At 41.3% G+C, this 25231-nt stretch overlaps 1 protein-coding gene across 3 annotated transcripts in view; it reads left to right on the top strand.

Annotated features, from left to right (window-relative positions):
- The window catches only part of GRM1 (glutamate metabotropic receptor 1), a 176562-nt gene extending 151775 nt beyond the window's left edge, over positions 1-24787 (top strand). Inside the window, exons 8-10 of one of the 3 annotated variants that reach the window (XM_057364009.1) lie at positions 5217-5221; positions 8889-8922; positions 9963-10029. In XM_057364009.1, coding sequence (XP_057219992.1) covers positions 5217-5221; positions 8889-8922; positions 9963-10023 — 100 coding nt within the window. In that variant the 3' untranslated portion in view covers positions 10024-10029. Of the gene's footprint in view, positions 1-5216; positions 5222-8888; positions 8923-9962; positions 10030-21899 lie in introns of those variants that run through there. The other 2 variants (XM_057364008.1, XM_057364010.1) reach the window with 2 other exon arrangements.
- Positions 24788-25231: the final 444 nt, after the last annotated feature.

Below are 25231 nucleotides of genomic sequence, written 5' to 3'. Positions count from 1 at the left end.
CAGGGCAGTAGCACCATGGGGCATAAGATGCTGTGCTGGTCCATGGTTTTGAGGCTGCCAACTCCCCACCAGGGCGTGGGGTTCCAAAACCACTGGGCATTTGGCTCACCTTTGCTTCACACCCAGGGCATATCATGGAGGAGTCTGTGTCCTTCACAGTGTGGATGCATATGTGGCAGCTCTAGTATGGTTCATAGTGACACAGCTGTCACAGGGAAGGCAGTTGGACTCTGGTCTGGCCTGATTCATCTGCCTGTTGCAGCCCTCCTTGGCATTTACCCAGCTGCTGTACTCAGTCCTTCACCCTTTTCTGAGGTTGCAGTGCCTTTTTGGGGAAACCACGTGCATGCTCACAAAGGATAGCTGAAGGTGTCAAYGGCAAACATCTCTCTCTCAGCATCTGGTGTGTTTGCAAGTTTTGCTGGGCTGTTTGCTGGTCTTAAACCATGAATGATTTTGCAGACACGTAGCACTGTGACATGGAACATTTCTTACCAGTTCTCTTGTGGATGTGATATGAATTTCATGTAAGAAAATACAACAAACCCAGTTAAGCTGTTCAGTCCTTGTCACCATATTGATTTAAGTGAATACTTAAAACTCCCTGAAGAAAGTTACATGGTTCCAAAGAGACTTTTAGAACCAATGTTAAAGAACTGGGAAGAAACACAAAATAACGGGGGAGTGTGAAACTTAAATCAATTGCAATCTCTTCTAGTCCTGCTGCAGGCTTGTGTATTAAATTTGATTTACGTAATTTTATCTTCTGCAGCCTTGAATTTGCATTTGATTGCGATGCACATAGATTGTAGTTCTGGCCCATAGACCAAAAATAATAAACAGAATAGGTGAYAAAAAACTCTCAGATATCACATCCACACTTATCCTCTTTCTCACTTAAATGAAACCCATATTTATTTAAAAACCAGGCATGGCATATGTGTATAGGAAATTAYATAGCAAATTGGTGATCTGTGTGTATATGTACAAAATACCAGTCTGGTGACAGTGGGTTTTTTCATCCTTCTAATGAGAAATAAGGGGCATAGCTGCWTAAGGCACCATAAGTTTTCCTTGCAAATTACACCAGCTAAAGGGAGTCCCAGCTCATGCATAGCTGATCACATGCAAGGCAAGATGAGGAGAAGGAGGATAGATAYATGCTAGGATTGGAATGTTTGTGATCAAGCACAAAACAAAAGGTCTGCCTTAGTCCTCTRGGTTTGTTTCCATGGGCAAACAGAGGCTGCCTGTGACTAAATTTAGGAGAACTTAGAAAAGCTATGAGGTTCTGCAGTGGCCTCCCAGTAATGGCAGTGGGGATAAACCCTGAGTCAGGCAAAACCCAGGTTATACTGAATAAGTTTACAGGATRCATTGCATGCACCCTGGGCTCCCATCCACACTTCTGCTTCTTTATCACCAGTTAGTCATGTTTTATATACATGGTCCCTTTGGATGAGAGGGCTGTTGTGTAAGGTTTTATGCAATTTCCTCCCTTTCTCAGAAGCTCCCAATCCACTTTGTTGCAGTTTTCCCACTTTGTTTCCTTAGATGATCACAACTTTTTTTCTCCCAGGRGATTTTGAGAGGACACAGATTTAAGGCATAGTCTCTGAGTGCAGCCTGGATCTTGCCAAAGGACTGCTGGAGAACTTAACTTTAAAACTTCTCTTGTTTTGCAGCCCTCAAGATACTGAATCACAAAATGTTTTTTTGCTTAGGGGCACTGCTGTAGCATCAGGCAGCTTTGTTTAATGAATCTCGATACTTAAGCACAATGACAAATAAATACACAGTCACATCAGAGGGTAGCTTTACAGTTGTGTACCATAATCTCTACTTCCTGACTGAGGGGAAGCAAAGGCAGTACTACAGAAATCCTGGGGAAAGCTAGTATCTTTCTTGGCATAAACCACAGGAATAAGGACACCACTTGTAATTAAATTTCTTGCTTGACTGGATCACTTATTACATTTCCTTGTATTTTGGTATTTGTATACGTTATTTATATCCAGTTAGGATGCTGTAAAAGTGTGCCAACTAAATAGTGAGTGATAAAAACCAATTGTGTTCACATGCAGATGTTGTTTATCTACTTAGTACCATACTCTCATGGAATTTTGGTTAGAATTGTGAAAAATAAAAGGAAGAAAACATCACCTTTTAGGAGTGTCAGACACATGAATAGGTGTTGAAGGTTACATCCAGTTAAGCACCTATAATCCTAGATATTTCTTAACATTACATATAGAAGTCAGATTTCAAATTTCGTAAGCACTTTCTAAGGAAAAAAACACCCCCCCAACCCATGTTGTGTGTGCGTGGTGCTCTGAAATAAAAAATTGAAGTAAAATAAAGAACTAAAATACAAGTCTTCTGGAGGTTACTTTAGCATTTTCTAGGTCAAKAATGCAATTTGCCTCCTTTCTATTCTCAAAGTGTGATGTTTCAGCCCATACCATTGTTGTTCACCTGACCTCAGCAGATAAAGAGAGCTGTGACATTTCACAAACACATGATAATTCATATACAAATACTTGCTACAATAAACGTGCATGGCATTCTGCAAGTATTTATTCTGTAGGGGTGTCTGAGCTACCTTGTGATTTCATACACCTTTGAGCTAATTAGGAGGTGCAAAAATTTGGGTACTGAAGGATATTGTGTATCTGTGTATCTCTGATATTCTTTATATGAGGACAAGACCAGAAAACAGCACAAGTATTATACACATCTATATACAGTTAATACTGGAGATTGTTATTTTTTCTCAAATTAAGGCGCCTGAAAAATACTTTTGATACATCCCAGCAATTCAGTGCAAGGTTACTAATGTGAAATGCAGAAGTCCTGCTAATTTATTTAATCCTTTTCCATGCWTAGGGACACAGAAGAGGCACATAGGAGCCCAAGAAGATGACAGCACCCTTGGATGTCTTCTCTTTCACTGATGTGAAAGCCATTTTGCATTCTGGCTTGTCCACCAAGCTTATCCCTGCTTGTGATGAGCTTGCCCCTTAGCTCAGGGATGCCTCACAAAATAAAACACCACAGGACAAACTGCAGATGCTATGATCACACGCTGATAGAGCATCTGATTTTTAGCCAGACTCTGTAATTCACAAATGAATGCTATCCCCAGAGACAGAAGATGGTCCCTCCCTGTTATGGGTCTGTAGGCGAGCATGGTTCTCCACTCTCTTAGAAATTAAATCAGCAGATTCAGATATGTTCATTTTCAAATACCTGTATATGGATATGATGGAAATGGCAAAGCAGAGGCAAACTCTGGTGCACTACTCTGTCCAAAATCTGGATGTAGTCTTTGCTAAATAACTGTCCCTCCGACGTGTGCAATAGAGCAACTTGCTTTCTTATATTTTTTCTTCTGGGTGATTTAAGTCTGTGAAGGGAAGAGTARGGAAGTAAAAAAAATCTATGTTTTTGCTTTCTACCTGGCTTTGAGGGGTGTTTTTTTGGCTAGTATGSTGTGATGCTTTTTTCACTTGTCTTCTGATGCTATTTTTCATCTGTCCCAGACACACTGAGAACTATTCACACCCAGAGCAGAGATCTGACCACATTCCCCTCTGTTCTCCCTATTCTTAGCTTTGTACCACAAGGACTCTGAATGGGTAAAATCATATTTGCCAGATCCTTTTTAGTGTTTTCAGACCAAGATGTATCTGTAGAACAGACTCTGTCACACAGAAGACATGAACTGTCAGAGTCACTGATAAACATGGCCAGCTGAGAAGATAGGTTCTATGCTGTGCAGAAGGACTCTAAGAAACCACTTTAAGYGTGGGTTGAAAGTATATTGTATCAATATAAAATCTGCCTCCACATTAAAGTTGTTAAAGACTATTTAGTTTTGAAATAACAAGAAAACTTATTTTTCAGAGCATGTATGTACTCTGGCATTCAGCCTCCCACACCTGATAAGCATAGGTTAAAAGTCATTATCACTGTAAACAGCAAACTATTGTGCAGACTGAAAGTAATCACATAACTTGTCACCTTAAAGCCTACTTGAAAACTAAAAGCTCCAGGTTTCTTGTTAGTGCATTATAGACAATTTCCCATTTCTAGCCTACTGCTTCAGTTTATCTCTTCTTAAGCTGTTTCCTCTTCTCTGCTCTCTGTGGTTTTTCTTCTTTTCTGGTATGCAGGATGTGGCTTTCTTCCACCCTATGAAATTAACCTTGCAAAGAGKAAAAAAGAAAATGAAATCTGCTGGATTCCTTGAGCCAGATTTCAAGGTCAGATAAACACTAATGTCMGCACCACAGAAGCTGTCCCTRATGTCCATGGTTTGGGGAATAGGGGTGAGAGTTGTCCCTTTCAGCAGCAAATTATTAATTTAGCACAGCTGTGTTGCGGCACCACAGCCAGAGATGTCAAAGCTGATCATAAACTCTATCAAAACAAGTGCTCCTTGATCTGATTATAGCAACTCCTCACTGTTAGATTGTTTGCTGGTGTTTGCAGTTTCAGTCTGACCAACCCCAGAGAATCCAGGTTCAGGTTAAATTACTGTCTACAAGCCCCATTCTAGTYAGTATATCCTTCTCCTTACCCAAAACTATTAATCTTTCCCTATCCTTAGTGCATTAAAGCCAAGAATGTTCACTCTTTCTTACTGAGAGTTCTTGTTAGTCTTCCCCTTTAMTTGAATGGATTTTTTTTTGTATTTTTTTAATAATATTTTCTGGCCATTTCTTTTCCTGGCACAAGCTAAATCTTCAGCTGGTTCCATTCAGCCTGTCTTGGCTGGCTTGCAATCCTTGCATTCCCAGAGAGAGGCTTGTCTGAAAATTGGGATTTACTCCACATTACTAATGTTTTGCATCCCAAAGGCCCCCCAGACAAGTTAACTAACCAGACAGCCAACATACCCAGGAAACAACAAATCAAACAAACAAACAAACAAACAAAAAAAAAAATAAAAAAAAAGCAAATCCCATAGTCTGTGGAAACCCCCATAGAGGGATTATCCACCTTGAGCAGACTGACAAGGACAGACGGAGCTACACTTGAAAGCGCAGCCACAGCAGCAGCGAGAGCCGCACGCAGAAAGCGCCCAGTGTGAGCAGATGAGGCGTGTGGGTGGTGTCAGCCTCGCTGAGCCGTGGGCTCTCATGCCCCAGCTGACAGGTTCATTCCTGGGCTCCGGGGGTGTAGCGGGGGATTGCGTGGCTGAGCRGTCCGAGCTCTGGTGGGGCACAAAGTGTAGCCCCAGGCATCTCTGTGATCCCCAGTCAGTGAGCAGCCCTTTCTCCTTTACTTTCTCACATCCTCTGAAACACAAGCTATATACATTTCTTAATCCTTAGTGTTACATAAGTTATCTCAAAAATCTCTCCTGCCACCATCCCGGACAGCCGAGAGATTTGCCTGCAGCTACTTTGGGCTATCATAGCCCGTAAATCCACAAATGCTTTAAGCTGCCCTAAGCCAGAAGTGACGCCCAAAGCCTTCTTTTACCCYGTGCCATCAACCTTCTTATGCAGGGTCAAGAATCTGGAAAGCCATGCTGTGAATTCAAATTGGGAACTAGAAGGGTGTTTTTTTCCTTCTTTTTCTCTGGCATAGTGGTGACCCAGATTAGTTGTCCCTGTCATTCTCTGCCAGATGACTGAACAATTGCACCTTGGGTTGTGCTGACACAGACAGAAAGGTGCAGCAGCAGAAGGGAGCAACAGGGGAGGGTCAGAGCGCTCCCCCAGGCGCACAGCTGGCTCCTGCTGCCCTGGACTCAAATACACACAGCCTTTGCTCCATGTTCCCCATGCAGCTCAGTGCCAGGCCTTTCTGGGCATCCTTCTGGAACTATGTTCTCTTTGGTGACCTTGACCCTTCTGTCCTCTTCAGCAGATGCTCACACCTCAGAGAGGGTGTGCCATGAAATCCCTCTTGCTCCTCAGTCCTCCGTGGATGATAATTACACATATGCCTCACTCTGCTGGGAGAGGGTGAATAACCCTATAGGTTCCCTTCTACTTGTACTGGTCTCTGTGCCACGACTCTTAATGATTTCTTTCTCTCCAAAAGCTGTCGCAGTGCCATTGATTAGCATAATTAATTTAAACCACAGAGCAATTATTTTCAGACATCACTTAGATTGTAATTCAGGACTTGTRTTTTAAAATTAATTTGTACCCAGAATCTGTCCATCTTCCCAACTTATCTATTGGCTTAGAAACCTTCTATCAGATCCTGGCTCATACAAAAGGCATTGTAAATTCAGCTCCACATCCTACAGGAAAATGGCATGGCCTTGCTTCTTTTTATGTAGGTATTTTTTGATCCAGCCATGGCAACCGTACATAAAACCTGACCTTTCAAGGACACAAACATCTGAAGAAGAATATGCTTCTTCCTAGGAAGATCCTAGAATTGGAGAGGCAAGAGGATTTGGGATGAGAGTTTAGCTGAAAACTTTACTGCTCTGGTTCACTGCTCACCTTCCTTGTCACCTTGCAGAGTGCTGGAGCACTGAGGAGGTGGAAAGCAGGCCAGAAAGTTTGTGGTGTTGCTGAGCTATTCCTTGAGAGTGCAGAGGTTAGGCTGTATGAGAGCTGGAGCAGGAACCACTCTTGAATRTGAGTCAGTGTGCCAAGGGCCCATGGTAAAAGGTCTTTTCCTCTATCAAAGCTAGGGGTTATGCATAAGTTCTTAAAAACRAGGAGTTGATTCATGGCTATCCCTTTAGTATCAGCATCATGCCATTACTTCTCTGAATACTCTCYCCACTTTATTTTCCTCCCAATGTTATTGATGGTCAGTTGTTTCAAATGAGATTGTAAAAGTTTTGAGGATATCCTATTCTTTACACTTTTCAAGTGGGGAATGTAAAGGATTTTTTTACTGCTTGGACCACATCTAGTGGGGAGGACCTTTGACCATGATTCTAATGATAAGTAACACAGTGTACTGCGCTTCAGTTTTCTTGGACACCAGGCAGATTCATTCAGTTTGTGTCTGTTTGGGGAGTTTGATTGGTCAGAGAGAATAATTCCAGAGCAAAAGTGAATGTTTCTAGTTTCACTTCTGTGCTGATATAAAACATTGCAGATAGCAATTTACACTTCCTATAATYCTGACACAGCGGTTTGCCTCCTGGGAGGATTCATTTACACATAAGAGAAAAAACAGTGGCAAGAGTGACCCTTCSCTTGGATCCTTTATATTTCTGGCTGCAAGTTTCAACAGGCTTGTTACCTACCCTGTTCTGAATGACTAGCTAGAAGCATTTTTCTGCTTCAAAGAACATAAAGTAAAGCAATTAATCTGCTTCTTTCAGGAACCCTCTGCACTGCCACCCTGCTTCCCTCTGCCAGACTCCCTGTTATTGCACCCAGGGGTTCATTATAAAGCAACTCAGACACTTTCATGATGGTATGCCAGTTCCTTGTTCAAATGCGCAGAAGATCCATCCTGCCTCTGGGCTCAGGATACAAATAACCACTCAGCAGGAATTACCCTTGAGAAGACTGCCCCCAAAATGACTCATTAATCCTCATGTTGTAAAGATGGGCAGAGTATCTAGTGTTTTATAACCAGAGAAATGTATGTGAAATGCCATTACTGACTGTAAGGCTGGGAGAAAGAATCAGGGATGCATTGTCATCATTAAAATAAAAGAAGAAAAAGGAAGGTATAGAGATCTCGGCATTAATTCTGAATCACAGCTCTGCAGTATTAGCACACACTACTAGGAAGACAAAAGCCAGMCTAAAAGGATACCTCATATTCAGTGCATCAAAATTGTTTATTATTATTTATGCAGTTGACATTGATTTTATAATTGGAAGATAATTCACTGAAATACATTCAACATATATGCTACATTTCCCATAACTATAAATCTAAATTTCACTACAAATTCAAATTCTACTGAAACATGAATCCTGACATGTAGTGGTGATTYCTGTAGTGCTTTGCATCACCATGTAGGGATCCCCCTTGACCAAGAGGCTGACCACTGCCTTCATGGAGCTCAGCAGCATTTTAATAACAACAACGTCCTCCAGAATGCAAACCTGGCCAGGCATTTGGGGGTTGTATACTCTATTACATGGAATGTCTATGTCCGATTTTGGCTGAGGCGTACAACCACAGTCACAAYAAGAGAAGGGTTTGCTGTATTTTGAACATGTTTTGAGGCATTTTGAACTGCTTGAGGAAGCAAGCTTCTTTCTTCCTTCCACTTAGAAAGATTTCATAACAAGACCTACAAATGCCCAAAACTTAGACAGCAAAATGCTCTGAACTTGCTCCAGGGATATACATGAATAAGAAAAAATACCTACAGGGCGCAGCTAAAAAACCCATAAGTGAGAGCAAACTGCAGCAGATGAGRAATGATGGCTGGCAAAGCCCGGTGACTGAGAAAGATCCAAGCAGTGCTCTGATACAAAAGTTTTCCAACTTTTCCAGGGTCCCTAAGCAGGGCTGTGTGTGGCTGTATGCCCTCAGTTGCATGTACAGCACTGCATGTGTGTGAAATACATTTAGATCTTAWTTTTTCTCTTAGATAATTAACTGCATGTTGCTACTTGTTTCATAAAATTGGCTCCTGTGACTGAACAGGAACCCCAGGAAGTTGAAAACTCTTATTCTCTCAATCGATTAGGAAAACTGAAAGACTGTAAAAGTCTTGAATATTCTTTTTAATCAGAAACTCAATAATCCTTGTAACTTTAATAGGGTGGAGGAGAGAGCATGGTACCTAAGTTCCTAGTCATGATCACTTTCAAATTTTCAAATCTCAGATTGCATTATACCTGGTAAGGAATTTCATTTTTCTAGAGGCTTCAAAGTGAGCCGATTGGCAAAATTGCTTAGAAGAATGTCTTATTTGTGTTTTATCCATATTTCAGAAGTCATCCTGAGGCATCTACCACTCCAAAATGGGTATGCATGTGTTCCATGTACATCACTGTGCTTAGTGTGTGGTGAGGGGAATGGCCTGTTCAGCTCATGTACTGAGAATGTAGTACATGCACACTCCATCCATAAATCAGTTGTTCTGAGGCACACAGAAGTCTGGCAAGCATGYACTATCACTGTTTGATGGGGAGAAATGCTGAATTTCAATTTACATTTTATTTGCAATACGATGATGATTTTCTTTAATTTTTTTTTTCAGAAATTCATTGGTACATTCAATGTGCAAAAATACCTGAGATTTTTGTCCAAGCACGCATGTGTGTGTATATTATTTTTATTGATACTGGGGAAGACAAATGACAATTTGCATCTGCTTGATAGGGCAAGGAAGAGAGGAAAAATGAGGTGGAAATTGTCCAATATTAACTGCCCAAACTGAAATCTGCAATTTTGTATTGAATTACCATTGCAGATAGAATGCTTAGGAGACTATTCATTTTGTGTCTACCTCAATTAGCCCAGTGCTTCCTTGAAAAAAAAAGAAGCACAGCAGTAAAATCACACATAATGAAAGCTAGCTACTATTCAGAGCTCTAAAAGTAAAAGAAACATTTAGAAAAACAGATGAGGGAAATTGACACAAAGGAAAAAGCAGCAGCTGAGTATATATATTAAAAACTCCACCAGCAAAAACTTTTGGTGATGCTTTTGTAAATAAGATGTGAAGGACAGATGCTCTTTTTTTCATAATTTCATCCTGTGTTGAGAATACCAGGGGAGAAGTTCCTCAGACTGCTAGATGCACAGCAGCCCTTGCCATCTGGTATGTAAAGTGCATCAAGGCTCAGCACAGGAAGCAGAATGAGCATCACRGAAACCTATTTTGAACACTATTGTGCTGGAGCCAAAGCAAAATCTATGTGGAAGTTGAGGTGACAAGAGCAGAAAAGATGGGAAAACCCCCAGACATAGGTCAGGCACAGGCACCTATTGAGTGGTATAGCCACCATGTGTGCACATGTGTATAACCACTCACTGGGTGTCTTTTTCTTTTCAATCTTCAGGAAGAGGCAGCCAGAATTCTCGCCCACCAGCCAGTGTCCGTCGGCACACGTGCAGCTTTGAAAAATCCCTGCAGTGAATGTGTAAGAGAAGCTGCATGACAAAGAGTGGTTTTACCCCTTGCTTTCTTTTTCTCATTGGTTTATCATGTCTAATGATGAGACAAATGTGGTGCATGCCATTAAAGATGGGAAATTTGCTTATGTCCCCTTGTTTCACACAATACCTTAAATATTGTCCAGATGTGATGAAGAGGACACTGAATAAATTTTTTGCAGCTTTTTCTTTTTTATTTCTAAATGTCTACAACTTTACAAATACGTCCTCTTTTTTTGTACTAATTTTATCTTCTTTATCCATTTAGCCAACATTTTTCTCTTTTCTATAGTTTTGCATAAAAAGATTACATTATCCTGTGTGCTTCCCATGGCGAGACACCTTTGCAGTGTGCAGCTCTTGCTGGGCTGTGCTTGTTGGCRAACTGTGGCTGCAGAGCCAGCAGAGGGAATGCAGAAAACGCTTGTTTGGTGGGATTAGCAGAACAGGGAAATCACAAGAAAACATATGTAAATAAAACCAGCAGGATTTGGCATAGGAACAAACAACATCTCAAATAACAGCAGTGATTTTTTTTTCTGTTGTAATTTATGAAAGATGTGCAGATTCTGCATAATTCTGCATTCATCAAACAATAGTGAAGTTCAGCTCTTCCGAAGCAAGAAGTGCAAATACTGCCCTCTCTGAACAAACACAAACACAGTGGAGAAWACAAAGCAAGCAGTTGCAAAACCAGAAAGGCTTCACCCCATTTCTTCCAGATCCGTGCTCATTTCCATCTGATAAGCAGCAGATGTGAAACAGTCCTGCTCCCTGCCCCAGGGAAGATTGTGCAGCGACTCTGTGGAAAGATGCTTGTGATCCACTGACACAGCATTTTGAGCAGTGCTGCTCGCTGCAACCAGAGATGCTGTTGCCCTGCTCTGATCAGTGCAAAGCATTCTAGTTCTGTGTATGTCTCTGAGAGTCCATGTGATTTGTAAGCATGTAGCAGTTTAATGTTAATTCAATCCAACCTGCCCCTCTCATTTGCAGATCAGAAGAATTCCACAAAATGCATCACACATTTGGAGCAGTAATAATGGCTTTACAGRGGGTGTACAGCAAACATATTTGGCACCCTGAAAACAAAACTGTACACAGGCASTGTAAGGAGCAGTACAAACATTATGTTACCATCTTCTAGCCAGAACAATAAGCCCCTCTTCCCTGATATGGAACAAGTGTTGCAGATTCTCAGGGTACAGATCACCAATTGTCTGTCTGGAATTTCAAATGGGAGTCCAACACAGGGACACTATTACGATGCAAAAGCAAATGCAAGAACAGATTCTATTCAAAAAAGCGTGGGCACAAGCTGTGAAACTCCTGAGCACAGGGAAGGCTGAACCTCCTGCTTTTTGCATGACAACGCTTGGGATTTTTTTTCAGCTTAGAAAAAAAAAAAAAATCCTCATCCACATGAGATACTGAAAAACACCTCTGATGGGACTCCAGCCTATCAATGGGACTCCAAATGCTTGTGGCAGCTGCCTAGATAAGAAAGGCTTTAAGAAGCAATGGAGATTTTCAGACTTGCTGAGCATGAAGCTTGCTGTTTTGGCTTCTCAGTCCATCCTGCCCCTCAGGCTTCTCTCTCCCTCCAGCCAGGGCTGGTGTCTCCAGAGGCCTGGCAGTGATGCACACTGGCCCAGGGAAGKGCATCTCCTCCATCAGCACTGAATGCCTGAGCTCCTGGTGGCCACACAGCCCAGTTTGAGCAGTGCACAAGTGTCCATCACATCAGAGCTGCCCATCATCMCCACCTGGTCTCAAGCCTGTCTCATTCACCAGAACTGCAGCAGTTTGCATGTTCCTATTTTCCTTAGGAAGCCTCCTTCACCACCCCAACAAGCTAGAAATCACCATGTGTGCTATGGTTTCCCTCAGGTCCCAGTTACAAGTAATTAGAGTCTTGAAACTGCCTTGTGTTTTGATGCACATAATACTTAGCATAATTTTTTTTTCACTGATGTTCATCTCCATTCTCTGTACAATCCTGGAGATGGCTAGAAATGCAGAATCATAAGCATATAGAATAATAAAATTTTATTATCATATTAAAAAACCCCAGAAACATCATCTTGGAGTTTCAGGGCTCTTTTCTTCTAAAGCTGCACATTCGTTACCATGGAAACTTTCAGTTACACCCAAGAAACCCACAGGCTTTCCAGGCTGCTCTATCTACTGCAGCACATTAGGAGAGCAGTACATCACAAACAAGGGGCCTCATGACTAAGCTTCCTGTGGCAACTTGGTTAAGTTTGCCACAGGATAARGCACTCAAAATGCTGGCATGTTAAGGCAAGTCTGATGCCTCTTTAAGCCCTGTTCAAACTRCTGGGAATTTATTTTATTCTCAAGTATACTAGAGAATCTGAAGTTATAGTGGGAGAGGGTCCTCATTGACCACTACCTCTGCAAAAGTGGCACASTTTTTGGCAGAAAATATCCAGGGCAACAGGCTTTTCTGTTCATTAGGAATTTATTCCTGCTCTGATACAGCTACTAAMTAAGAAATATTCTGTGTATGCAGTATAATTTGTCCTTTTTGGAGCTTCATTTAGGGGTCTCAGTTGGGCATCTCCATGTCAAATGAAATACCTTTCAGCCTTGGTGTTAATGCCTTTGTCATGCTTGAAAAAAAAACAGAGCATATTTGGATATTTTAGTCTTATCTCATGCACTATATCCTCTGTCCCCAGTGGKTTTTTTKGKTKKTTTTTTACTATACAGCTTTCAGCTTGTCAATATTTTTCTGGTAAAAACATGGTGGCCCAAATAATTTTCCATCAGAACAACAGAGGATTACAGAAAGCAAGGAAAAACCTCCARCTGTCTTAATTACTGTTAAACTGTATTCATAGGAAAGACCTCCTGATCTCTGCTCCATGGTGTAGTGCTTTTGAGCGGGGAACACAGAATTCATGGGCAATTTTTGTGGCTTTACTATATTCGAAGTTCATTAATTAGTGTTACTTATTCAACAGCAGCTCCATGGCATTTCTTTTGATGTAATGTTCTTTGAAGGTTGTCGATCTTCACAGCCTCCCAGTCCTACAGACTATTTTGCCTTAGTTGTACCCACCTACACTTTTTGTAAATTAATTTAATGCTAGCATTTTCTTCCTGTGTTCCTAAGCTTTCCAGGTTCCTTTGATCAAATCATTGTATTTTTCAGTTTTCAGGTTCTATCAAYTGTGCTCTCTTCTAAGCCTGTCAGAATAAATGCTTCAACTCAGGCATTGGCTTTGGCTGCACTGTCACACACATTTATTTGAATGTGCAGCATGAGACACATCTTCAGAAAATACAACTGTGCTTCTCCATTGATAACAGAGGATCTCTGATGGATTTACACCAAGCTTTTCCCATGCATTAACTTTATTATCCTTGAAAAAATTACAGAAGTGATTCAGTAGGATGAATTCATTCTAATATTCAGTGGGGTTTACTTATTAGTAAGAAAAAAAAATGATAGATTCAATAGTTGTTCTCTAGTAAGAGAACTTTTTAATTTCACTTTGATTTGCAGGTCTCTCATCTTCATTTCTTGAAGACTGGAWGATTTTTCTTGATGTTTCTGACAATTTTTTTATTATTCTGAACTTTGTGTTATCTATTTATATTGTCTATTAGTTGTTTTCTCAAAACAGCACTTTATTAGTTTTTTAACACCTTTTTCAAAATACCTAATAAACACACAGGTGAACCAATTTTTTTCACTAATAATTAGATGACTGCAATGTGAMACAGCTTCTATATTTCAGGTGAGAYTACAAATTTCTAATAGTAATTTTAATTAACATACAGACCTTCATACACATTAGAAGTGTAATATTCTCACACCTCTGTTGTGCTAGGTAGGTAAAATCTGTGATTCATGTTGAAGTTGTGGGACTTCAACCACACAGAAGCAATGCAGTGACCATTTCTGTCAGCATCCYTCACTCCCCCCAAATTCACAGCTGTATGAAATTGCCTATATACATAAACATTATTTTTAAGTCTCAAATGAAATAAATCTATTTATCTTGGGATATTTGGCTATATCTGAGCTGTTGGATTTGGAAGTACTTCCCTGCCCCTAGGACGAGTTATAAGCCTAGCAGCAACCAGTTCCATGGTAGCACAAACATAAAGTGAGTGACCCCAGTCCAGTTCCTGTGCAACCCCAACCTGGAGACCCAGTGGATGGAAGCCAGGATCCCATCACAGGGTACTCAGCCTAGACATAGTTACTGCATCTRCATTACAGACAGTTTAATATTMAGATTTCAATTTTAGAAAGAGGRAAAAAAAAMCCCAATATCAATATAGTCAATAAAGATTAGAAATCCTATGCATAATTCTGGCATTAGAGTTACTTGCGAAAGAAATGAATATGTTAGATTTATTTGTGGCCAGTGGCAAGATGGATTTGAGGTCACTCACAACACCCCTAGGTATCATCAGTCTCTGTCCTGTTGTCAAGACAGAGTGAMAATATTATGTTTTCTTATATTTTGGGTAGCAGTTTCCATCATACATTTAAAGCAGTTCTCTAATTCACATGGAATATTGTGTCCCATGCTCGAGGCAATTTTGTCCAAAAAACAAAAACAAAAACAAAAGGGAGGGGAGCAACAAGGGAATGTTAGTAAAATAAATTTAAATTTCCGGAAACACAAGTGGGAGGTTAAACTTCGCTCTAATTATACAGCACTAACAAAAGCATTGGAGCCATGCTGTGAGAACAGTTTTAAGTTCCTCTTATCACTGAGATAGAGATTACAGTGTAAGTGAACTAAGGCTGAAATTGGTTTATGATTCTTTTTTTTTTCATTTAGGTGATTATATCAGGCAAAAATCCTGAGCATACATCAGATCTGTGGTCATACACAGGAGCATACAAAGGAGCTGTGGTCCATGACAGCTCCCACACTCATGGGGAGTGCAGAGAAGTTTTACCAACCCTAGTTTAAGAGATGAGTCCCTGGAAGCAATGTTCCAGGAGTTGGGCTTGCAGGAACACACAGACCAGTGTGGCTTGCTTTGCTAATGAGCATCAGGACTGTCTGTGGCAGCGCTGAGAGTAGGGCCTGCTCAGTGCAGGGAGATATGATGATTAAAATCTGCTCACTCCCTTAATCAAATTTCATGCCCCAGTGGCCTTACTGAAATGGAGACAATAAAGGAAGAGACTTTGGGGATACCTGCAGTGTGCAGCAGCGCAGGTATGAGCCTTAAATTTTAGGCTTGTTAGCTTGGGCACTGGGAACAGTGAAGTGGCAGCAGGACAGAGCTTTGCTCAGGCTTATTACATTATGTGTCTGCAGGCTTGGAGAAAGCTTGTAGTTGGCTAATTGCCTCTCTGTGGGCAGGGCAGAAATTCCTCCACTGGCTTCCCTAGGATGGTATCCATCAGCATGCCATGGCATCCACTGCTGTGTGGGGATGAGAGAGCCTTTTGGCCAATGCACAGCTTTTGAAGATGGCATTTCCTTTTGCTCTGTGTCCCACTGCCTCCAAAGGCTGCTCACGACCGTGTTAGTGCTCAGGGACAGCCCTGCACTCACTGCACTCTGGAGCCAGCTGTCAGTGGCTGTAACTGTTCCCCACCCTGTGAAGTTGGGAGCATCATTTATGGACTGGACAGTACCTGACATTGACCTCCTCTGGTTGCTGGTAAGATAGTTCAGGGTTTGTTTTGCATTCAATTTTTGCTGACAAAGTAGTTAGGCTCTTCTCAGTTTGTATTTTATGTTMATTCCTAAGATTTTATTTTTATAGAAGGGACTGCCAGGTTATTCCAGTGCCAGCTGTGGCCTTTCAGTTACTATAGTGACTACATGGAGGTAGGCTGGGCCAAAGCATCGGTCTGACTMTGAAAGACAGGTAACATTTATCATTTCTGCTATAACCCCTTCCTCTGGTKAATTGCTATTGTTGCTTTTTAAGAAAAAGCAGCCTTATGTATTAAATCTATGCTCTGTGTCTTGTCTAACACCATGAAGCTGGCTCAAATGAATGAATCACACAGAAGGCTAAAGGTTCTTCCTCAACTCATGGCCACTTGGAGAAGACAGCAGACCACCATCCTAAAAGGACAGGACAGGGGATGAACTCTTAGGAGATCAAGGAGCATCCTTTCCTATTTTTACAGAAAGGGCTCTTTCTCAAGCATTTTCTCAGCATCTGAAGCCATTTTCCAACTTGTGGGTTCCTGGACTCAACCTCTGTCGTGGGATTAACCCGATTTTTCTCTTATCCGAGTCACAGCACCAAAAATGTTGTGGTTTGAACTGGGCCAAAAGCACCCAACGACATTCCCTCCCCCCAGTCAGAGAGGCAGAAGGGAGAGAAAAAGCCCAATTAACACTAAAATTTATGGCTTTTAGATAACATAACATAATTGAGAGAAAGATATATATATATATATATATATATGCTCCAAAAAATGGTCAGACAGGCTGAATATCTTAAGTTGCAAAATAGATTTATTACTAAAAACTACTAAGAATACTACCGCACAGGGGAGGGGAACAAAGATAGGGAAAAATTTACAAGGAGAAGAAAATAAAAACAGACATTTTAAGACACCTGTTATTCTTTCCAGGGACCTGTCTCTTTCTCAGGTTACCCCTCGCCCCACCCCTCCATGCCTTCCCGCATGCAAGAGAGAGATAGGGATGAAACTCCAGCATCATAGGAGAAGTGTTCTTACAGCTCCAAGCTGTGGAAGGTCTTTTCCCAAGAAACAGTCAGTGTATAACTGCTGATGGCATGGAATTATTTTCTTTACCTCGTGGGAGAAAGGAAAGAATGTTCTCCAAGGCCAGACTGCGTTATTTTGGCAATGTAAGGCCACTATCACAAATCTCCTGGCAGAATGCAGCTTCTTCTAAGCATCCACTCGCTTCAGACATGGAGCAGGGGCACCTCTTCCCCCCCGCCACAGAAAAAAAATTTCTTCTTAGCATCAATTCGCTTCAGATGTGAGGGGGAGCCAGGCCTCTTCCCCCTTCTTTGCTTCTGATCAGTCCAGTCCTCAAAGGCCAGGTTTTTCTCAGAGCAAGGTTGCTCTCTTTTCTATACAGGTCTCCCATTGAAGTAATAGTCCTTTCGAGAGCAGCTTGTTTTCTCCATGTTCGAGCMCCACAGCAACAGCACAGCACCTGTCTTCTTCTTACTGTGACCTTGAGTCTCCATTTTTTTTCTTACATCTCCTCACCCTCCTGCTCTGTCTTTCCCCAGTGCATAATACTAAAACTAAATACTAACAGCCTAAAAAACTACATAGCAGCCGCACTCTATCTTGTGTTGAATTCTTCTTAAGTACAAGACCATACATCATCACAGAGGTGTACCTAGCCTGTGCAATTGGCCCAGGCCTGACCAGCAGCCTGTCCATCAACCTCAGAGCCATGATGGATTGGCTCTAAAACACAGGGGGTAGGACTCCTTTTGCTGGAAAAGAAGGAGAAAGCTTCTAGAACTTCCTCACAGGAGCCATCTTTGTGGTTTCTTGGTCCCATACCCCCACCACCAAAAATCGGACCGAGTAAAACCAGGACAACCTCATCAGAACACACATAATTTTGCTTAACTATTTCATGTGAGATCTATTATGGATTGTYACATGTAAAATGTTCAAGGGGGAAAAAAAAGTGAGTCACACAGGATTCAAAGGTGATTTAATTCTCTATACTCTGGATCTCAGGTTGTAACTTCACTGGTGAAAGGATCAGAGAGTTGCACAGACTAACTTACCTTAGACCAGTACGATAATAACTTTTTACCTCAAAAGCATTCAGCTTAAGATCTAAAGACACCTCTGCTATCCAATATCTAAAGTAAGGCATCTTCAGAATCCTGCAGCATGGAGAAGTACCAACTGTGGTGGGGTCTCAGCCTTGATGCTGCTCCAAGGAAGCCATCAAGGTCAGATCCTCCAGGAACTGGCAACAGCAGGACTCTGTTCTTGGCCTGAAACTGGATTTGAGTCTGGGGAGCTCCTGGTCACAAGGAGGGGCCAGATTTTGAGCATCTGTAGATACTTAACAATGAACAGTGGGCCATCTAACAAATTATAAGCATGTCCTACAGCTAGGCAGATGTATTTTGAATCACRGTCTCAGACTTGGGTGCATCAGTTCTTTTAAAGACTTTCAGCAAATAACTGTTACAATCTGAAGTTGTTTTCCATCTTGTTTAGTGTCTATAATAAAAAGCTGAATGTGCCTCAAAATGGCTGTCCCAGAGTCATGCAGGGAGAATATTATAAAGATCAATTCATGTATTAAAAACAAACCTTTSAATTACCAAAAATAGTAACAACTCTGCTCATGAAATTAACAAAAACTCATACAAAAAAATATATTTACTTCTATTTCTCCCAAAATACAAAAACCATAAATACAACTGTGCTGAAAATTGAGAAAAAGTAGCTAAATTCAATGTATGTTCTTGTCTATAAGCAAAAGTAAACCCATGATATCTGCTGATAGGATACCCAGGAATCTGTCTGAACATGCAGACTGGATGGAAGGATTTGAAGAAATAGTACATAGAGTGTTTCACTGGGTGTACACAAGCACAAACCTTAAGATCCCTTGAGACTCCAAGCAGTTCACTTCTATGCAGAAATGTGAAGACTAAATCCTATAAGAAATTAACTGAAGAAAGCACAGAGTTAGGAAAGACATAAATACATGGTGGACATGAACTGGGTAATCATCCTATTGATAAAATGAAGAAACCACCATTTAGTGCCATCATATCACYGTGCAGTTGAACAGCAGGTTTCCAATATCCCAGCTGTGATCTGTCTTTGTGCCATCTCTTGCCTTTGTGTGGAAAACCATCCCTTCTCCCATTATGCCAGGCAGATTATTTTGATCTCCTTCTCCAATGGAAAATTCCTTCAAAAGAGGCAATGACAATCACTTAGCGAATGGTGATGACATAGTCAGGATTGTCATTGTTGCTTTGCATAAGTAAGACAACTCCTTCTCTCACTGAGACTCAGTTCAGRTCTGAGTTTTTGCAATCCCATCTTTGTTTTTTGTCAAAAAATCAATTAATTCAAGATGGTATTCGAGATGGCTCCTCTTTTTTCCAGCATAACAAGTGTTTATCTTGCACATTAATTATGAATTCTGCCTGAATGTGTCAATCTCGGTGTGACCTCCTGCCAGCCACCAGCAAGACAGAGCCCATGTGGTTCTATGACAGTCTTGGGACTCCATCTCACAATGTGAGTCGTAAACAGGTTAACAGTRCATGGACATAGCAAGGAGAGCAAATAGAAGGAAAGAGCTGGAACAATAATCTGAGGCAAATAATCAATGGAAACTGTCAAATAGATCCCACAGAGAGGCACTGCAGCTCTAAACCTCTTTGTCATGAGGCCATTGGAGCCATGAGCAGTGAGGTCTGGCAAGTAGAAGCAAGGTGTGTCAGCAGCACCAGGTCTCCCCGAAGAAGAAGCTGGTGCCAGATAAATCCTAATGAAGTGGTTTGCTCACATTTGGGTGTTGCAGTCCCAGCAGAGTTTCAGCATGACGATTGATTTGGGTCTATGGAGAGTGCTACAGAAGAAAGTGAGAAAAGCAGAACTTCAGAGTGAGGGAGAGGGAAATAAACTAAATAGGAGCAAGACTTGAAGACAGAGGTAGTGAGTTCCTTAAAATAACTACACTTGCATTTGATGTAAAATACAAAATCTTGGAAATAAAATGAGATAGAGACTAAACAGATGGTGTGAGGGGGGATTGAAAAGTGAGATGATGCACCAGAACTAGATTTGAAGAAATAAATGATGCAGAAGTGGACTTAGCATAAAAGCCAGCAAATAATCATAATATTTTTTTAGAAAAGCCCCTTGCAGTATTTGTAAGCAACAGCATCAGCAAAATATAATATGAAAGCACCTGATTTATTTTCCTCTCTACAGGAAAAGACTTGTTTTGAAGTTAAAGTAGACCAAATGTGTTTCTGTGTGAAGCTGGCATGTTAAAACATTGCTTTAAAAACCTTTCACACCCAAGAGTTACATTCATTTGCTTATCTCTATAGAACWTAAAATAAACAACAACAACAACAAAAACAAAACAAAACAAAAAACCTTAAACCAAAGTCATACCACAGCTCACTTTGATCAAAACAGGAGTGCTTCTAAACCTTCATTCTTATCTTTTCATTGATCACCATAACATAAAGGTTTCTGYCTTCAGCTGGGAACTTGGCTTTTTTATTCTCAAGGTTAAAGCTCTAACTCCAAACAGCWACAGGTCCTACCAACTACATGCTTTGGGGAGTTATGAATTTTTTTAATTGGCCCTTTCATGTGCCCAGTTCCCACAGAGGTGGTGAGTCACGGGTCCAGCACTTGGTGTCTGGAGTTGGAGATGAGCTTCCCAGCTTGGATTCATCTAAAATTCTTTTTTTTTTTTTTCTCTCCAAGAGTACTTACTGCTCAGCAGAAAAGTGACACATTGTCATGTACATTCCTTTTCTGTTTTGACAGTTTTACAACACTATCTGTGTTGTACTAGTCTCTTTCAGCTATGAGCAAGTCAATCAATATGGTTTTTTTAAATAAAATTCAAGTGACAATTATTTACTCCTTAAMAAAGAGAACCACAAGAGTCTGAGCAACGAAAGCAAAATGCTCAGAACAATACTGCAATACCGTAAGGGAAGCGATCTCCCCCGGTGTGTGCAGTAGCAGGAGATGAGGCTGCTGTGCCAGCCTCCCACTCGCTTTGTCTCCCATCTGCACCACAGTCACAGGGTCTCAAATGTAATCCTTTGTTTGCCTCTGATCCCTGAGGGATGAAACACCAAGATAAGGTTGCTTCAAATAAATCATCTCAGAATTTCTCTCCGTCTCTGGTTTCCACCCAGGTGATGTATTTCATAACTTGTGAGYCATCTCTACTGCCTGTCCAAGCAATTAAACAGTTGCTTGGTCCTCTAAAGCACCACTTAGTCCCTGCTCACATGCTGCTACTCATCTCTGAGTGCTACTCCCTTCGAGGGTACAGGGAAATGCAGAAACCGACAGTTCCTCTGTGGCACACCTGACCCTCAGATCTCACTCAGCCAAGCTGCCCAGCATCTTGATGGACCCAGCCCTTGTGAGGAGTTGGAGGGTTTGACTCACCATGGTCATGCCGCTGCTTGTTCCTCCTCCCACACAAACCAGCTGTTTTCAGCCCCAGCATTTTAACCTGGTTTGTAAATACCAGTCACCCGGCAAGAAGGGCATTTGCCTCCTACCTGATAGAGGCCCCAGGAGACCTTCATTTCTCTGATAGCTAATCTGTTTCTAAATGCAAAAAGGGGAGAGAGAATAAAAGGGAAAGGAGGGGTTAGCAACAATTTCTGTCTCTACCCAGTTTGCCAAAGGCTGTGACTGTGGGTTGTTTTTCTTCCAACAGCTTGAAAATATTTCCTATAAATCAGGCTTAATTAAAGCTTTTCCTGTGACTTTTTTCCTGTTTTTTTTCTTCCTTTCTGCAAAATGGTGAGCAAAACTAGATATAAACTGACAGTTCAAGTCCTCAAACCACAGATGGCCCTCTCCGAGCCCTTCCCAGAGGCTAACCTATCCAGGTTGGCTGTAGGATGGAAAACCAACAGGAAGTACTCACTTTTGGATGAAAATCACAGTAATTGCTGCTGTTGAAAGACACTGTTGTTTTCTTATGTAATATTTCTGGGAGCACATGAAAAACTGGAGGGGGGAGGCTCACAAATGAGGCAAAGCAATCAGTATTTTTGTGCTATTTATTTGTTATACTGCCTRTGTCTTCGTAATGTAAATGCAAATAAACCCATCTTTATTTTATTCATAGTTCTAATGGAAAGTCTGTGTCATGGTCTGAACCAGGTGGAAGACAAGATCCAAAAGGGGAACATACATGGCACAGACTCTCAGTGCATGTGAAGAACCAGGAGACAGGGTGCAATCAGACAGCGGTGATCAAACCCCTCACTAAAGACTACCACGGCCAAAGTCTGACTTTTACCGACATCAGCAGTAAGACTCTGTACAATGTGGTGGAGGAAGAAGGTAGGGAGCCCGTTCGCCTCAACCAGTCCAGCAGTCCTCCCATGGTGGTGCACAGGCGGGTGACAGCGACACCCCCTCTGCAGGCCACGGCGGAGGAAACCCAACTCTTCTTGCCTGAGCAGTCCCCCAAGACACTGCCCCTGCAGCCACAGTCYCTCATGGACCAACTGCAAGGAGTGGCCAACAAGTTTGCCACCGGCGCCCCCGACTTCARTGCTGTGGTCCCCGCTCCTGGCTCAGGGAATGGCGTGCAGACTCCCTTCCCACCCCCGCCACCGCAGCAGCCGCCCCTGCAGCCCTTCCAGGTGGCTGCCTTCAGCGAGGAGCCYCTGTCTCCCCCGGCCGAGGAAGCAGAGAGCGAGAAGGTGAGGCTCATTCAGGGATATGTGTATGAAAAGAGCACAGAGGACGAGGAGGACGAGGAGCCGGCAACGAGCAAACTGACTCTAGAAGACTCTCCRGCGCTGACGCCCCCGTCCCCATTCCGGGATTCAGTAGCTTCAGGCAGCTCCGTGCCCAGCTCCCCTGTCTCAGAGTCGGTGCTCTGCACACCCCCAGATGTGACCTACGCCTCTGTCATCCTGAGGGATTATAAACAAAGCTCGTCCACCCTCTAGATGCTGCAAGAGACGAGGTGGGAAGGACTTTGTCAGTTGCCCRCTGCGAGGACTTGGGGAGACAAGTCTCCCACGGCTGTGGGGAGAGAGACCAGAGAACAAAGTGACAAATGATAGGGCAAAAATTTCATCCTGCACTTAAATAAAATAAAATGAAACAAAAAGAAAATTTAAAATCCATTCTGAGGGCTCAAGATTCTCTAACTGCTAAAATTAAAAATATTGTACTTTGGGAAAATGTTAGGAAACTGTAACAAAGCACAAACTAAAAAGACAACCTCTATAGCAAAAAAAAAAAAAAAAAAAAAAAAAAAAAAAAAAAAAAAAAAAAAAAAAAAAAAAAAAAAAAAACATGCAGGAAAAAAGTATAATCAGACTTAGTCACACCCTCTCTTGGCAATGCTTGAAAAGGACTCTGGGAAGTGTGACCTGGAGAAGTCATTAGCACACCTCATGACTGCTGTCTGTCTGCTATGGGAGCAACACACCCAGGAGCTGGAAGGGTGGAGTGTCTGAAGGGGAACAAAGCTACTTGTAAATGAGACGTATAGGCATAAATATTTTTTCCTGGTTTCTACAGGTGGCATAACTGTGGAACATTGTTTGGGGGACAGGAGATGAGATAATGTGAAAGCACATGGCTCTTACTGACTCCTATCTGAACGATTTTTTCTTCATACTAGGCTGCTTTTTGGGGATTTGGGCTTCTTTTAATGCTGATTGTGAACAGAGCGAGAAATATGATCAAGTTAAGACTCAAGAGGTTTCTGAAGAAAGCCTTGCCATAGTACTTGTAATATGATAAGGACTTAGGAAAACTGCCCTTTTGTATAAGGTTGCAAACCATGTGGCTAAACTGTTACACAACGTTTCCTGTAGCAGAACAATATTTATTGACTATCTTTTCATAAAACAACGTATTTTGCCATGTCATTGCATCATTCCTTTGTGTTACTTTGGAATCAAATGCATTGAGAAATAGCTGTTTACTTAGAGCAAMAACTGTTAATCTGGAAATAAGGCAATTCCACACTGGGGGTTACGGAGCCTCCAGRCAAGAGAGTGAGCGTACGTTTGTGTATCTGTGTGCATGGGTACGGTGTGTGTGAAGAGTAATGTCCGATAACTACCACTGGAAGATTGTCTTATATACTATGATTATTTTTATGTTTAAATCATGTTTTTATATCGYGTTGTTACAAATACTCGGTAGATCTTTGAAGGTTTGTATGCTGTGCTAACGCATCCTTTTTTTCATATACAAGCTGAGACAGTTGTTACTCTTGTAATAGGGCACTTTGTTTTGCAGATATTTTATGAAGTAGGCATATTGCATTAATAACCAGTGCATTGAGAAGTTGTTATTTTACATGTTTTGCAGCAAGTGTGGCTAACAAAAAGCAAACAACAACAACAAAAAAAAAACCAAAAAACAACAACAAAAAACAAGTAAAAAATAAACCAACAGAAAATAACAACTCTGTTTGAGAAATCTTGCAGGTGAGACAGGAAAAGTAATTCAACTATTTCACTGTTTCAGATAATTTAAAATAAAATCACGTCAAGACAGGAAATTTCACCAGTGCTTAATGTGTGCATAAATTCCCAGGTTTTGCTATTGACAGTTCTTTTAAACCCTTTATGATGTTTAGTTGCATGWTCTTTCCTTATGCTTTTACTTCTTGTATTTAATATACCATATAGTATCTTAAAGGTCACTTCTGGGTGGTTGTAGTTCAGCCATTTATTCCTCCTCCACCTCTATCTTTCATGTGTTTCCTAGAGATGGGCCTAATCCAAAGCTCCCTAAKGACTGGCATGATTAAAGTCCAGGTCTAATTACTGTGGCCTGAACTTAATTATAATGATGATTGCCCTATTTACAAATTGCTTTTTATGCATACAGAGGTGAGGATTTTAGCTGCTATGRTCTTTGTTTGTGCTGCTGAATTCAGCTGAGGACCTCTCCCACAATTCTACACTTCAAAAAATACTTTCAAGGAACATCTTGCTGCTAATATATTTACAAACTCTGATTTTAACCATGCTTCTTTTGAGTTTTTGTATCAGAGTTTTTCTGAATTCATCATAATTCTATTCTTTTTCTTTCTTTTCACTTGAATTTTAGGAGGTCCTGCTAGTTATCAATTCTTCTCTGAAGATCCAAATCTCATGTTTTTTGTTTTCCTAATTATGCCGTATTGGTATTGGAAGGTTTGGCTCATACTCAAAAGCAGATGGAGTCTTTTTTCCTTATCCTCTTTTCACAATGTTTGCTCCTTTCAGAATTACTCTAGGTCAATTGCTATCATCATCCTGATGTGAAAAGCATGAAGTGACTTTGCCCAAAGACACATATTTGTCAGGATATTGATGTCTCTATAATGAATTGAAGACACCTGAGCATTAGTTGGTTGATTTTTTTTTTTTTTTTCTGTTTTGTTTTTGTTTTTTTGTTTTTTTGGCTGTGCAGCCAAAGGCAGCAGCTTTTGTGAGT

This window comes from Malurus melanocephalus, unplaced genomic scaffold (assembly GCF_030028575.1).
Source record: "Malurus melanocephalus ecotype Western Australia unplaced genomic scaffold, MMel_1.1 scaffold_33, whole genome shotgun sequence".
Lineage (NCBI taxonomy): Eukaryota > Metazoa > Chordata > Aves > Passeriformes > Maluridae > Malurus > Malurus melanocephalus.
The sequence above is the reverse complement of the archived record's forward strand: the minus strand, read 5'-3'. Positions and strand labels throughout refer to the sequence as shown.